Source organism: Sciurus carolinensis, chromosome 6 (assembly GCF_902686445.1).
Source record: "Sciurus carolinensis chromosome 6, mSciCar1.2, whole genome shotgun sequence".
Classification (NCBI taxonomy): domain Eukaryota; kingdom Metazoa; phylum Chordata; class Mammalia; order Rodentia; family Sciuridae; genus Sciurus; species Sciurus carolinensis.
Window position 1 is genome coordinate 29,150,795 of NC_062218.1, and position 14,188 is coordinate 29,164,982.

Below are 14,188 nucleotides of genomic sequence, written 5' to 3' on the forward strand. Positions count from 1 at the left end.
TTACAGTTTTTAAATATAAAAATGTGCTCTCATTCTGTCACAGATTATTTCAATCACTGACAAGAGTTTTGGAAGAGTGGTTAATTAGGCATTTGAGTTTCTGCAGTATATGAAGAGCTCTTGGCCAATGCCTCTTGAGTAGCATGAATACCAATGAGGTCCTGAGCTTTAGTTAGTTGAATCCTTAGTTAGTGGGGTTGTGTAGGTCCCATTTTTAACATCGAGTGGTCTCCTGGTTTTTGTGTCCTTTGGGCCATGGAAAAGCCCCACGGTGTGAGAACCTGTGTGAGGGGTATCTATCTGGATGGCAGTAGCTGGAACGAAGGGAGCAGCTCATTCCCAGCACACACAACACAGATTAAGTCCTGCCCTGTTTGGCAGCAGCTGCTGCCTGGTTCATTGTTGGATAGCTAGGTCATACAACCCAAGCATTTAAATATTTCTATAGAAGAAACAATCAGCTATGCTCCCATCTCTTCTGCAGGATGCACTTGTTACTATTTCACTCAAAAATTGCAGGTCTTCAGGGACTTGCTAGGAAAACATGAGTGGCACGCATTGCCAACACACTGACTTTCTCAGTTTGATATGGAAAGAGGTCATGTCCATTAGCTAACTGTGTATGGAGAACCTACTAAGTGTCTAGCATTGAAGGATGGAAGAGGTAATAAAACACTGTAGGAATACGGTTCTTGCAGGTAAGGAGCCTCAGCTTCAACAAGGAGAGTAGCTCTACCTCCACCATGCAGCAGGGACACGATGTAAGAGAAAATATGCCTTGGGATGCAGCCACTAGCTGCACATGCAGAACACATGGAGTGTGTTCCAAGTCAAATCCACCTTCTCTTGAACACAGCTCTTTAGAGAACTCTGTTAATGTGGATCTCAGAATAGTCTGTACTGGCTAAGCTCAGTCTCATATCTCCTTTTATCCTGAATCCCACTAATTTTTTCAGTCCAGAGGTTTCCAAAATGGTTTGGGTGGGGTAGGGAATTGATTTTGCTTTTCAACCCTTCCAAAAGGACATTTGTCAACACCCAGAGGCAGTTTCAGTTGTCACGACTTGGAAAAGGATGCTATCGGCATCTCATGAGCAGAGGTCAGAGATGCAGCTAAGTACATCACAACATGTAAGACAACAATCCACAAAACAGAATTATACAGCCCCAAATGCCAATATTGCTGAGATTGAGAATTTTAGAAATTAAAAGTCTCTCCACTTTTAAAAAGTTCCTGGGAATGTATTGTCCTGTGGAGGACAGGCTTCCCCAGAACACTTGGGCACTGTAACCGTCCAGTGCAAAGAATATCCACAAGAGATGAAAACCAGTTCCCACACTCTCCAAACATCTGCTTTACTCTGACTGGAAACTTCAACCATCAAAATCACTCTTCAAGTGAAATTATGAAACCCTAATTAAATGCATATATGTTTCCAGGGAAGTCTTTAGCATAAACCAATAATAGTAAGCTCCTTAGGTTCTGTGTGACACCTTGGGCTGATCAGTAGTTCCCCTGGGGAACAGGTTGGTATGGATGTGGAATGTAAGCACAGGGGCTCTGGTTCTCTGTGGCTGAAGAGCAGGGTCAAGAGGTTTCCTCTGCTATATATTTTTGAATTTATGGATGTCTCCAAACCTGCATAGGGTGCCCAGAGAACTAATTTAGCCCCTTTAGAATGTAAACTCTTCTTTTGTCTAGATTAAAATAGTGTCTGGCATATAGTAGGTGCTCAATGAATGTTTGAGGCATAAGTAAGCAAACATAGACTTCAAAGGACCTGGGTTGACCAGGAAAATTCACTGGCTTTTCATGATTATGAGTCCTGGAAGATTTGATGGTTTTTATTAGCACCATAAGGTCTATCTGTGATCAGAACAGAACTATATTATTATAGGGGTAAAAGAGAGAAAGGTGTAACCAAACCATTCTGCCTATTCAGTGGAGGATCTGCTCCCTGTATTCTCAGCATCAGTTAGTTTGTGTTTGCTTTATGCTTTAAAAAAGAAAATAGATTTCTGTAGAGAGAGTTGCATTTTATTAATTGGGGATTTTTTTCTTTTCTTTATTTGTTCTACTTTGTTGTACATGACAGTAGAAAGCATTTATCCATTTTGATAGATCATACATAAATGGAGTATAATCTCTCATTTTTCTGATTATATGTATTGTAGGATCAGAATTTTTTAAAACTAAAGAATTGGAAATTCCACTGGTTTAGAGTTACAGAAGTCTTTAAATTTTTTTTATTGATTGCATTGCAATTATATGTAATAGTGGGATTCATCATGACATGTTTATACATGCACATGACATAATTTGATCATTTTCATTCCCCAGAACCTCCCTTTTCCTTCCCACCTCCTTCCCCTGAAACCCTTCTTTAATTCTACTGGTTTCCCTTCTATTTTCAGGAGATCGCTTTTTCCTCCTTTTTTCTTTCTACCTTCCACATGTGAGAGAAAACATACAACCCTTGACTTTCTGAGATTGGCTTATTTCACTTAACATGATGTTCCCTAGTTTGATCCATTTTCTTAAAAATGACATAATTTCATTCTTCTTTATAACTGAATAAGATTCCACTGCATATTTATATCACATTCTATTTATCCATTTATCTGTTGATGGACATCTAGGCTGGTTCCATAACTTGGTTATTGTGAATTGCACTGCTATAAACCTGGGTATGCATGTGTTAGTGCAGTATGTTGATTTTACTTTTTTGGATAAATACCGAGCAGTGGTGTATCTGGGTCATATGAATGGGAGTTACGGGAATCTTTAATGAGGGTCTGGAAACAAGCTTCTTATTTTTTTTTTTTTGGTGGGGTTCTTTTTTTGTCTTTTTTGGAACTGGGGGTCGAACCCAGGGCTTTGCGAATACAAGGCAGACGCTTTGCCACTGAGATACATCCCAAACAAGCTTCTTGATTGTTTATAGAGCTAAATAAAGCAGGCAGTTTTAAAGATGATATCTTCATTGTGCTGCAGTTTGTCAGCAAGGAGAGCTCTGTTATTAGCCAAGTGTGATGGGTATCAGGAGCTGCCTAGGTCACAGTGGCACCTTCCACTGATGACCAAAAGCAGCAAAGAACAGTGAGAATTTCACAAATGTGAGTGGCTGGCAAGCCTTTCTGCTACTAGCTCTCCCCAACTTGCTGCCCTCAGGTTCCTCATAGTCTCTGACATACCTGGTGAGAAGGACAGCCACATCATGATGGACAGGGTTGAGGTCACTCTTGGGATTGATGCTCTTCTGCCACTTGCAAAAGCTGGACAGTGTCTTCTCTGCATGGTGAACTATTTTCAGTCCTTGCTGGAGAAAGAAGAGGAAGAGACTGGCATGGGTGAGCTCACTGTAGTCAGGGCTCATTGTATCCCCAGAAGCATTTAAGAGAGATGAGCTCAGGCTGGGTGCATCAGACATTTGGGAAGAATTTGACAGAGGCCAACTTACTTCTCTGGACTAACTCTGCTCTAAACACGATTGTTCTCATGACTTCATTTAAAAAAACCTGAAAGGGAGAACTCTGGGACAGAAATTACCACCAGGACAAGCAGCCCTTGAACAGAAATTAAAAATATATTATCAAAGGCCAACAACTGTTTAAAGTTCTATTTGTAGTGACTCTCTGGATCCTAAACCAATACAATTAAAGAGGCACTTAAAGTTCTAATGGAAAATGAATATATTTTCAACAAAAAGCTTCCTTAACTCATGAGGTATTCTTCAAGGCTGGGCTGCATTGGATTTTCTTATCTATGCTTTCCAACTTGGTTTGACATCTGTGGGTGGAGGACAGATGCAATATAATCTCTCTTGGCTCTGACCCAGCAGGATAATTGGTCATCTGACAGCAATTAGAATGCTGTAGTAGATACCCTCAGTCTGCACTTTCAAGTGATTCTGAGGTCCAGCACAGTCCCTGAGTCATCCATTTGGCCCACAGTTCCTATTGGGGATGGGAAGAAGATTGTTCCAAATTAAATGGATGAGCATGTCTCGAATCAGGGAGAAGAAAAAAGGCATAATCGGCTGTAGAAGGACTACAATTGAGTGTCATCTAAAGGAGAAATTACTTTCCCTTGCTGCACTTCTTCCAGGCTTCTATGTAAGCTGCTGTTAGTTCAGGGAGGATTCTCCTGGGAGGATGAAGATCCTCATTGGCCCACTCTCAGCTGGGACTATTACTATGGGCTCAGCCCAAGAATTTGGAGAATATCTGCATCTGCTTGTTTCTCTACTATTCTATATTTTTCTGAGATCTGCATTTAAATCAAAGAAAGCCTAAGGGGCTTCAGTTACCCTTCATGAAAATACAGGAAGTGATTCATCATGCATGAAAACTCATCAAACTGCTTCACATAAAGAATTTAAATGGAAGAAACAGACTTTGTTAATTATCCTTGTCATCAGCCACATCATCTAGCAGAATGAGGTATGGAGGAGGAGGAGGAGGAGGAGGAGGAGGAGGAGGAGGAGGAGGAGTTCCAGAGGACTAGGAACATGGAGGAGACAGCCTCTGAATCAACCAGCCAGGCTGTAGGAGAGCCATGACCTTCCCTAGATGGGAACGGGTGGTGCCCACCCACCATAAAGGATTGGTGAGGCAGCATGAATCTAAATGGTAAGGAAGAGGAAGGAAGTGGAGTGGAAAAAGGAAAGAAAATGGAGAAAGTAAAGGAGAAAAGGGGAAAGGAAATAAACATTTCTTGATCATTTACTATATATCATTTTCATATGTTATCATTAAAGTTAATCCTATCTACTAAGCATTATTTGTAAATTAAAAAAGCATTATTATTTTATTTTATAAGAGGAGGACTTCAGAGATGTCAGGAATTAGCTCAAGGACATTCAGCTCGGATTTTCAATTAAAAATATGAGAACAAATGTTCCTAGATGAAACTTGTGGTTGTAGTTGGTCACTGGCTTCACTGGGTTGGTGCCTCAGTTGTCAACCCCCTCAGACAGGAAGACAGAGCATCAGACATCAGCTATGATCAGACACCTTTAAGGTCTGTTTTCAACCCCACATTACTTTCTTTCTTTTTTTTTGTGGGGAGGGTGGGGAATCTCTGAGAGAACATTCATTAATTTGAAAAATAACATTACCATTTACAATGGTTTCAAAGCAATGAAATACCTAAGTATAAAACTAACAAAACAGGTACTGAATCTGTATCCTGAAAATTACATAATGCCAGTGAAAAAAATAAAGGCCTAAATAATATGCCATGTTCATGGATTAAAAGATTCAATGCAGTAAGATGTCTATTTTCTCATAATCTATATCTTTATGTAATTCCCATCAAAATCTTGGTAAAGTCTTTTGAAGACATACATAGGCTTATTCTAAAATTTACATGCAGAAGCCCAAGCTTCAGATCAGCTAAAACAATTCTGAACAAACAAAAATAAATGGGATGAATCACTCAACCTGAAATGAAGTTTTACTTAATAGTTATAATAACCAAGATGGTGTGATACAGGTGCAGGGATAGACACACAGGTGAAAGGAACTGACAGATAATCCCCAAAGTGACCCACACTAGCATGCCTAATGGATTTTTGACAAAGGTGAAAAAGCAGTGCATTGAAGGGAAGATGGCCTTTTCCATATGTAGTGCTGGATGGCAAGAAATAATAATCCAACTAAAAATGGGGAAAAACCATAAATACACATTTCTTAAAAGAAAAACATACAAACGGTCAATAGGTATCTGAAAAAGTGCTCAAAATCACTCTTAGGAAAAACATAAATTAAATCTCAAAGGAATACCATCTCAGTTGTTAGAAAGGCTATTATCAAACCAATTACAGATGGGAACAGGAAAGACAGCAAAATGAAGAGATGTAACTTTCCCATGTTCATATGTGAACATACCACCTGGGAAACTCCACATCATGTTCAATCACAAGAATGAGAAACTGTACTCCATGTATGTGTAATATGTCAAAATACATTCTACTATCATGTATAGCTAAAAAGAACACATTTTTAAACTTTAAAAATGAAGATAACAAGCATTGACAAGCACTTGGAGAAGCAATGCTTATACACTGTGGGTGGGAGTGTAATTTAGGACAGACATTATTAAGAACAGCATGGAAATTTCTCAAGAAATTAAAAATAGAACTACCCTATAATCCAGACATCCTACTACTGGACAGGTATCTAAGGAAAATGAAATAGATATGGTGAAAAGACACCTGCATCCCCAGGTTTACTGCAGCATTGCTCATAATATCCAGACATGGGATCAACATAAACATCTCCTAATGGAGTAAAGGAGAAAGGAAATGTGGGATATATGCACAATGAAACATCAGACAATCTTGCAAAAGAAGGAAGTTTTGTCACTTCCAACAACAGGGATGAACCTGGAAGACCTCATGTGGGATGAAATGATCCAGGCACAGAAAGACAAATAGCATCTGATCTCACTTAGGTGGAATTCAGAAGCAGAGAGCACAGGTTGGGGATAGGAATGTGGGAAGATGTTGGTCAAAGGATTCAAAATTTCAGTTTAGACAGGAGGAGTAAGTTCAAGAGATCTACTGTATGACATGGTGACTAGTTAACAGCAATGTTCTGTAGACTTCAAAGTCACCAAGAGCACAGATTTTAAGTGTTCTTAGCACACACACACGCACACACACACACACGCACACACACACAAATTGTATGTAAGGTAATTCGTATGTTCATTAGCCTGACTTAGTCATTTCACAATGTAGACTTATTTCAAAACATCATGCTGTATACAATAAATACAGACAATGTTTATCAACTTAAAAACTAAATTTAAAAATACAGAGAGAAAGAAAGGAGATGAAACAGAAGTAAAATTTATGGACATCATTTAAGAAGAATCAAACTAAACATGAGAGAAGACTCTAGTGGTAATTGCAGATTATCTAGTTTTCTATATATCTAAGTCCTGGTGATGTTATACATAATAATAAATCTATATGCCATGTGCTTATCACATAGGTCTTATAAATTACTTCCACATACTTCTTCTCACTTGTTTTTGTAAATAGCCACATGAAGTAGTTCAGAGAGCAATGATTAACTCCCATCTACAGATGATAAGAATGTTTACTGTGGTGGCTGGAATTGGTATAGTCTGCAAGTGGCAAAGCCACACAGAGTGCCTAGATCTTAATATTTCTCTTAGCAAGACTCACTTGGTAACCTATCAAGACTCACTTGATATCTAAGGAAAACATCATTTCCTTAGATATTTGAAGAATATATTCTCACATCATTAACAAGAATATTTCTGCATGCATGCAACTGGTTACATAAATGGTTGGTTCTATAATGTTGTCTTACATCTTTAGGTCTTTTATGGGTCCTTCATTATTTTATTAACACTCCAAAGACTCTATATCCTGTATCCCTACTTTGCTGAGGTGGATGGGTGACTATTGAAGATCTGATGATGATTAAATAATCTGAAAACTTATCAAACTTTATTTAGATCCTCAAGAATGCCTAGTATGGTTCTAAACACCTGTACCTGATTATGAACTATAACACTCATCAAACCCAAGATATTATATTCTAAAGGTAGCTAGACAGTTGAAGATCTAAAGATCTCATCAGCTCTCAGCCATATCCTCCTGATGGTTGTCATATGAACTAGAGTTGCACTTGGCAACAGCTAAAGTCACACTCAACAGATTAGACTACCAGAGTCAAGGAAGGGAAGCTCAAAGGAAATGCTAGAGAAATCAGTAAGATTCTAGAAATCCTTTGAAAGGCTTCTCAATTTAATGTCACTGTACTATTGCACCTGTCTGCCATGGCTTTCCATTCTAGTATCTATTTTATTGTTCGCAGGAAGCTAGAAAGCAAGGCCATCAGGACAAACTCTCACTCCAGGAACCAAGAATTAAATGGTACTGTGTTCTGAGATTATTGAGCTGTCTGTCATGGTTTTGAAATGAGGGCCTGGCATTTACTTTACCCTCTTTTCCTTGGTGATACCAATTTACATCATAGTTAAATCTTCCCCGAAGGATTCTAATAAGGTAGTCTAATAAGGTAGCTATTAGATTTGTTCCTCTCCCTTGCTCTGGAAGTCCGTTCCCGTTTTTCAGACTTGTAACTTTCCTTTTGATTGCACAATGAAGTTCAAGGGTAAACATCTTTGTTCAACAGCAACCCAAGTTCTGTTTCTTTGTTTGAAAGGAGGAACTACAGATAGAATGGGAACAGCTCAAAATAAAAGATATTAAGACCAAAACCAGGAACAAAACATACATTTTAATAAAGAGGCATAAACCAAAAAACAGGTTTGTATTCATTTTAAATAAGAGAAATACAGATAATAGAAAATACAAATGTCTGAAAGTACTCAATTAGTGATGGATATAAGTTTTTCAATAAACAAAATCGAACATGTCTGTGTTCAGAGGATCACAATACTGTACAGCCCTTCCTGAAGTATTATGGTTATGTCTAAAACTCTTCTTCACAAAAATGAATAATCTTTCTTCTTCCAATTTTCCTCCTGTTTTCTACCAAAATGTTTTCTTTTATTTGCTGTAATGACCACAATTGAACATATTTACAAAACCATACACCTACACACATAGCCCCATACCTACTTTAAAGTTTATTAACTTCTCTACTTAAGTAACCATGAACAGAAAAGCTTGTCAGAAGGCTGGGGTTGTAGCTCAGTTGACGGAGGGCTTGCTCAGCATGTGTGCAGCACTGGGTTTGAATCTCAGAACAAATAAATAAATAAATGTTCATTGACCTCTAAAAAAATATTTTTTAAAAAATGGGAGAAGCAGCCCTGACTTGGGTTGAGGGTCTGGTATTTAAAAAAAAAAAAAAAAAAAAAAAAAAAAAAGGCTTACTAGAGTCATGATGGCTACATAGGCAGAAGTAGATGGAGCTCAGTTTTCCCTTGGCTCACATAATCCCCTTGGCGGGGGAAACACAGATCTGAGATTTTCTAATATTGTTCTTTTACATAATGGCTTGACTCAGCATTTTGAAAGAACTTTCATACTACCCATGAGTGTCTGTTTAAGTCAAGTGGATATTTACAAACACCCAATTTCCCTCATCCAGAGCCAAGTTCAGTATCAGCAACATGTATCCATAATGGAGATGCAGAGTCATTTTCCAGATGTTGCAGCATAAACTCAGCACTCAATTTTCCCATCATGATGAAAAGCCCATCTCCCTGATGCACTTTAGGAATCACATATCCGATTCTGTATTTAAACAGTGAGGAAATCCAGACCATTTGGCACAGCATCTGAACCAAGTCACAAAGCAGGTATTAGCAGAGCAGGGTTTAGAATCAATCCATTGCAGTCCAGAGTCCAGGGTTAGTAGTTTCCAAGCCACTGAAGTCTTCTTTCAACTATTTACTTTGCATAACTAGAAAGACTTGGCAATTGGTAGTAGATGATTATGACAATCTCCTCACCCATTTCCCCCAAGTGAGGAGGCAGAGACAGAGACCTCCATCTCAAGATTACAAACTGTCAACCTCTTCCAAGATTATGAACCGTCAACCTCTTCCTCTCTGACCACTTCTCAGGTCTTCCAGGGTTCTCCTACCCTCCCATTGGTTCACAGCTTAGTTCACTCTCAATTGCAGTCATGTTTTTGAAAATAAATTTTTACTTCAAAATTTATAAACCATTCCATATCTCTCCTGAGCTCAGATGTACCTGAATCTTTTGATGACCACCTTCATGACCAAGTTGGCATCTCTGGAACTCATGCTCTTCCTGTAAATCCTGTCCCAATTACAGGAACCACCATGTACCTGGTTGCCCAACTGAGAAATGCCAGTGTATTCTTGTTGGACTCTTCTCTCTGCAGATTCTGCAACCCAGTCTCTCTTCATTCACTGCTAATTTGAACTCCTCTCCACCTTTGCTGCCTACTACCCTTACCCTGAAATTTATTCTAGGCATGTTAACCGCAGCATCTCCTATTGTCTTCCTTCTTTATTCCTTGACCTCTTCAAATCTATCCTTGTCACTTGCCAGGCTGATGTTCATTTTTTTCAAAGCAGAAGTCTCCCCTTACCAGGACCCATGGCTCAAGAATCTTTGAAGCCCAGCTTCCTTCATTTGCAACCTCACGGTTTGCACCCCAGCCACATTAGATTGCTTGCGTTAGCACTCCAACACGCATACTCCTACTCACTGTGCTGTTTTCCCATTTATATTTCTTTAAAATATTCTTTCTTCCTAAAATGCTTTTGTGCTCCTTTCATCCTTCCATTTATCCTTTTAACACACTCAAATACGACATTTCCGGAAAGTCTTTCACCCATTCTGCCCAATTTGGACAAGGTTCCTGCCAATATATCTTGTGCACACCTGGTTCATAGCACTTTCTGTTTATAAATGGTGTACCTATTCCTTCAAATGCCTCCAAGAAAGGGAGTGGAATTGAATCCTCTCCTATCTCAGGCATTGCACATACCTTTATACACAGTAAGCTTATTAACAAAATTGAGGGTGCACATTACTCATCAAAAAGTGAAGAAAAGGTGGAAAATACGTGGGTTTAGCTAGGAAAAAAGTGAAGATGAGGTTGGTAAGAGGTTTTGTGGTAAGTAACAGGCAAGATCTCCTACCAACTACAGGAATGAAAGGGGAAAGGGTCAGAAGTTTGAGAATAAAGCAGAAAATCTGTAATAATAATTCCAGTGCCTGTAAAAGCAACTGTTAGGACACATTTTTCCATGGGTCTCTCATGTTTCTGCACATCATCTAAGCAAGGTCACTAACAGCTTTTGTTTTTTTCAAGGATGTTGTACAGCAAACAACCTTGGAAGATAGTCTCTCTGCAGAGAAAAGAGCAAATTTTCTTTTCAGTCCATAATAATAAGGTAATGGCACCTTCTGGGGCAAAAGTGAGATGAGTTTACATATGATCACCTTTAAGGAACAGGGGTAGCTGTAGTAAAACTGATAGTGTGCACAGCATCCACCTAGGCTGCTTATATCACCCCTCTGGGAACAAGAGACAGTTGGAAATATGAAGCTCATGTAGTATGATCAGCCCTGAGTAAAAATGTCTTTTGTTTCTAATTTAAGAGTCTCATTTCTTCTCCCAACATCAGATCAACGAAAGTGTGGCAGACTAACATGTTATATTGCAATGAGTGCAGCATCTCACACACTTCCTAGTTCTTTACGGGGATGAGGAGGAGAATGGAGGACAGGCAATCAAGCAGTAATAAGAACCACTTCGAGGCTGGACCATCTAACTGTATGGGCTAGGTCTGCATCATTGTTGAGATTTTCCAGCAGTGGAGTTGTTGGGGAAGGTTTGGAAAAGAGAAAGGTGCTGAAAAGTAAAGAGCTGGCAACAGAGGGAATTTTTCATTCATCTCAAATCTCTTACAAGAGCAATTCTAGAAAAACCTGGCGGATAGTCACTGAAGAGAAAAATATACATGTTAGAGTCTGATAGCTACCTCCAAAATCTTGAGTACTTTCTCTTCCTTGCTTTTGTCTGCTCCTATTAAAGACAAAGCAAGTAAGTAACTGACTGTGTTGCTGGTAATTTTCAGCTGGGTACTTTACCCTACATAGAACTTTCCTCTGCACTGTGTGGCATTTCACACAAGCTAGGTGACAAGGTCTTCAGGGTACTTTCCTCATTTTCTATTAAATGTCACAGTTCTTCCCATAGGCTTTCTCTAAACACATTTCCCTCCCGCAAGTCCTGCCTCTTATTTGCAAGTCTTACAAGGGGTTAAGTCCAAGCAGTACTTGCTTATTTTGTTTCTTGAGTGCACTTGATCACAGGAGCCTTGGGAAGGGTAATTACTTATGCATTAAGACCACGCAGTCCTGAGCACACGCAAGATGAAAAGGATTTCAAAGAGATTACGCTGGCTCACAATAAATATGAGAGACTTGTGCTAAACGTTTTCGTAAAGCAACCCGGACATTATTGGAGCTTATTAAAACAAACCCCATTCACACTATATTTTTCCTTATTTCCTCTGCAAACAAAAATAGCTTTAGCTTTTGTTCATCTTTTTTTTATTCTCACTTCATCTCCTCTAGCTAGTTCAGTTTGCTTCCCACTTCTCCTTTCCTATGCATATACGAATGTGACCTTATTGGATCGGGAGCTGACTGGAGGAATTAGGTCTCAATTTACAGAAACAGCCTTAATTGGGAGAAGGAAATGATTTTGCAAGAACATGGCTTTTGTTACAAATATTTCTCTTTTTGTAAGCTTTCTCTGTAATGGAAAAAAAAATCTTCATTGATTTCTCTGGAATTCCTGGTAGCAGTTTTTGATTTGGTACACAGTCTGACAGTGCTATGCTAGCCAGATGTAGGTGACTGAAAGAGTGGACAAAGAAGAGATAAGAGTAAAAAGTAAACTCTGGAAACTTTCGATGTGCCTAAGGAATAATGCATCCACTATCAGAGGAAAAAATCTTTGATTAAAAAAAGAGGAATGAATCTAAAAACTCTTTGCCAGTATTTTTGACAATTATCCTGGAAGAACAACAACTACATGGATTATTAAAGACCCACACATCAGGTAGAAGATGCAGGTGGAAGACAAAACCATCCATCTGAATTTCTAAAATCAATAGGCTTTTAACTCCAGAGTGAACCTAACACTAAATCTCTCAGTGGAACGAGAGGAAATTCTCCATGAAGGCGGCCGAGCCTTCCAGCCCACAGTGTCTGCGCCTCTCCTTCAGTCACCTGACACTCTCAGGCCCACCCCCATCCTGGTGGCAGAGCCACCTGGGATCCACCGGTCTTTATTCAACTTCACCCATCTTTGTTTTCTTGTTCTTAAAAGAAATCTCCAGCTCTTTCTGATCCTAGTCTTGTCCTTTAGGTGTGTTATTTTCATCCTAGGACTTGTAAAATGAGCATGAAAGTAATAAATGTATAGGGTTATTGTTGGAACTAAATGAGAATGACAGTAATGATGACAAGAATAATAAGACTGATACTAACAAGTAACATTTATCACTGGCTTTATAAGTCATGCACAACACTAAGTATTACATGCAGTAATACATTTGATTCTCACATCAACCCTGTATGGAGTAGCTATTACTAATTCCAAGAGACCTGCCATAGGTTAGACAGCCAGAAAGTAGTGGGACTAACTCATCTTGTTCTCTCTACAAAGTCACGCTGCTCACAGGAGCTGGGTGGATGAGGCTAACTCCTTCCCTAGCCCCCAGCAGAGAGACCATTGAATCTGAATAGGTCTAAGGTGGAAAGAGCAAGAAGCTGTTTGTGTCCAAGGTCTTGAGGAGATAAAGCATCAAAAATATAGCATTAGTGTCATAAAATGAAAATAAGAGCTTGACTCAGGGTTTGATGGAGCAGGACAGGAATGAGCAAGCTGGCTCTTGGCTGAAGTTGGTTTGCTTTCTTGGCCCTGGTGTCTTAGTATGTTTGACTTGTTTTTCCACATCATACTTTGTGAACCTGAGTTTCCACTACTCTGAAATATGACCACCTCATCTTTGAGAAAGCCTCCAGGGTGCTCCAAATGAGTTTCACAGCCAACCACTCCATTTGGTCTCAAAATGTGGTGAAAATCCACTGTGGTTTTAACGGGATAGCGAATGATGGACTGAAGTTGCATTTTTAGGTGAAGACTCTTGAACCCCCCACTGAAAAATAAAGTCCAAAGCAGTGTTTGCTGTTGTATGAGACTAGAATATAAAGGACAAGAGAGGTGGAAAGTCACTGATGAGTGAGACCTATCCTAGTGCCTCTACCTCAGTTTCCCCACCTCACATAGCTCTTCACAGAGCCTCCGAGTGTCTCCTCTAATGCTTTTCTCTGCATTTCATTGGTCAATATGGGAATCATCCAGAGTCTCCCACAGGGTTATATCCAATCCCTTTATATGGCCACAAGGTCTGTCATGACTTGGTCACAGTTGACTCTCATGTTCACCCAGACTCCTGGCCTCCATTCTCTTATTTAGTCATTGAAAAAATATTTATTAGGGGCCTGTTATGCATTAGTAGGGCTAAATGGTGACAATGCCGGACCTACCCTCTTCCCTTAGGTTGTACAGACTATTGGAGGGAATTCCACCAATCAAATAGGTGCACAATCAGAACAGTGAGCGGTGATGGGGGAGGAAAGCACTGTGATATGAGAGTGAACAACAGAAACTCACT

At 39.4% G+C, this 14,188-nt stretch overlaps 1 protein-coding gene across 1 annotated transcript in view; it reads right to left on the reverse strand.

Moving 5' to 3' along the window:
• Positions 1-14,188, reverse strand: part of Adamts12 (ADAM metallopeptidase with thrombospondin type 1 motif 12) — a 319,480-nt gene that overhangs the window by 122,233 nt on the left and 183,059 nt on the right. The window contains exon 6 of the mRNA XM_047556801.1: positions 3,196-3,320. Coding sequence (XP_047412757.1) covers positions 3,196-3,320 — 125 coding nt within the window. The remainder of the gene's footprint in view (positions 1-3,195; positions 3,321-14,188) is intronic.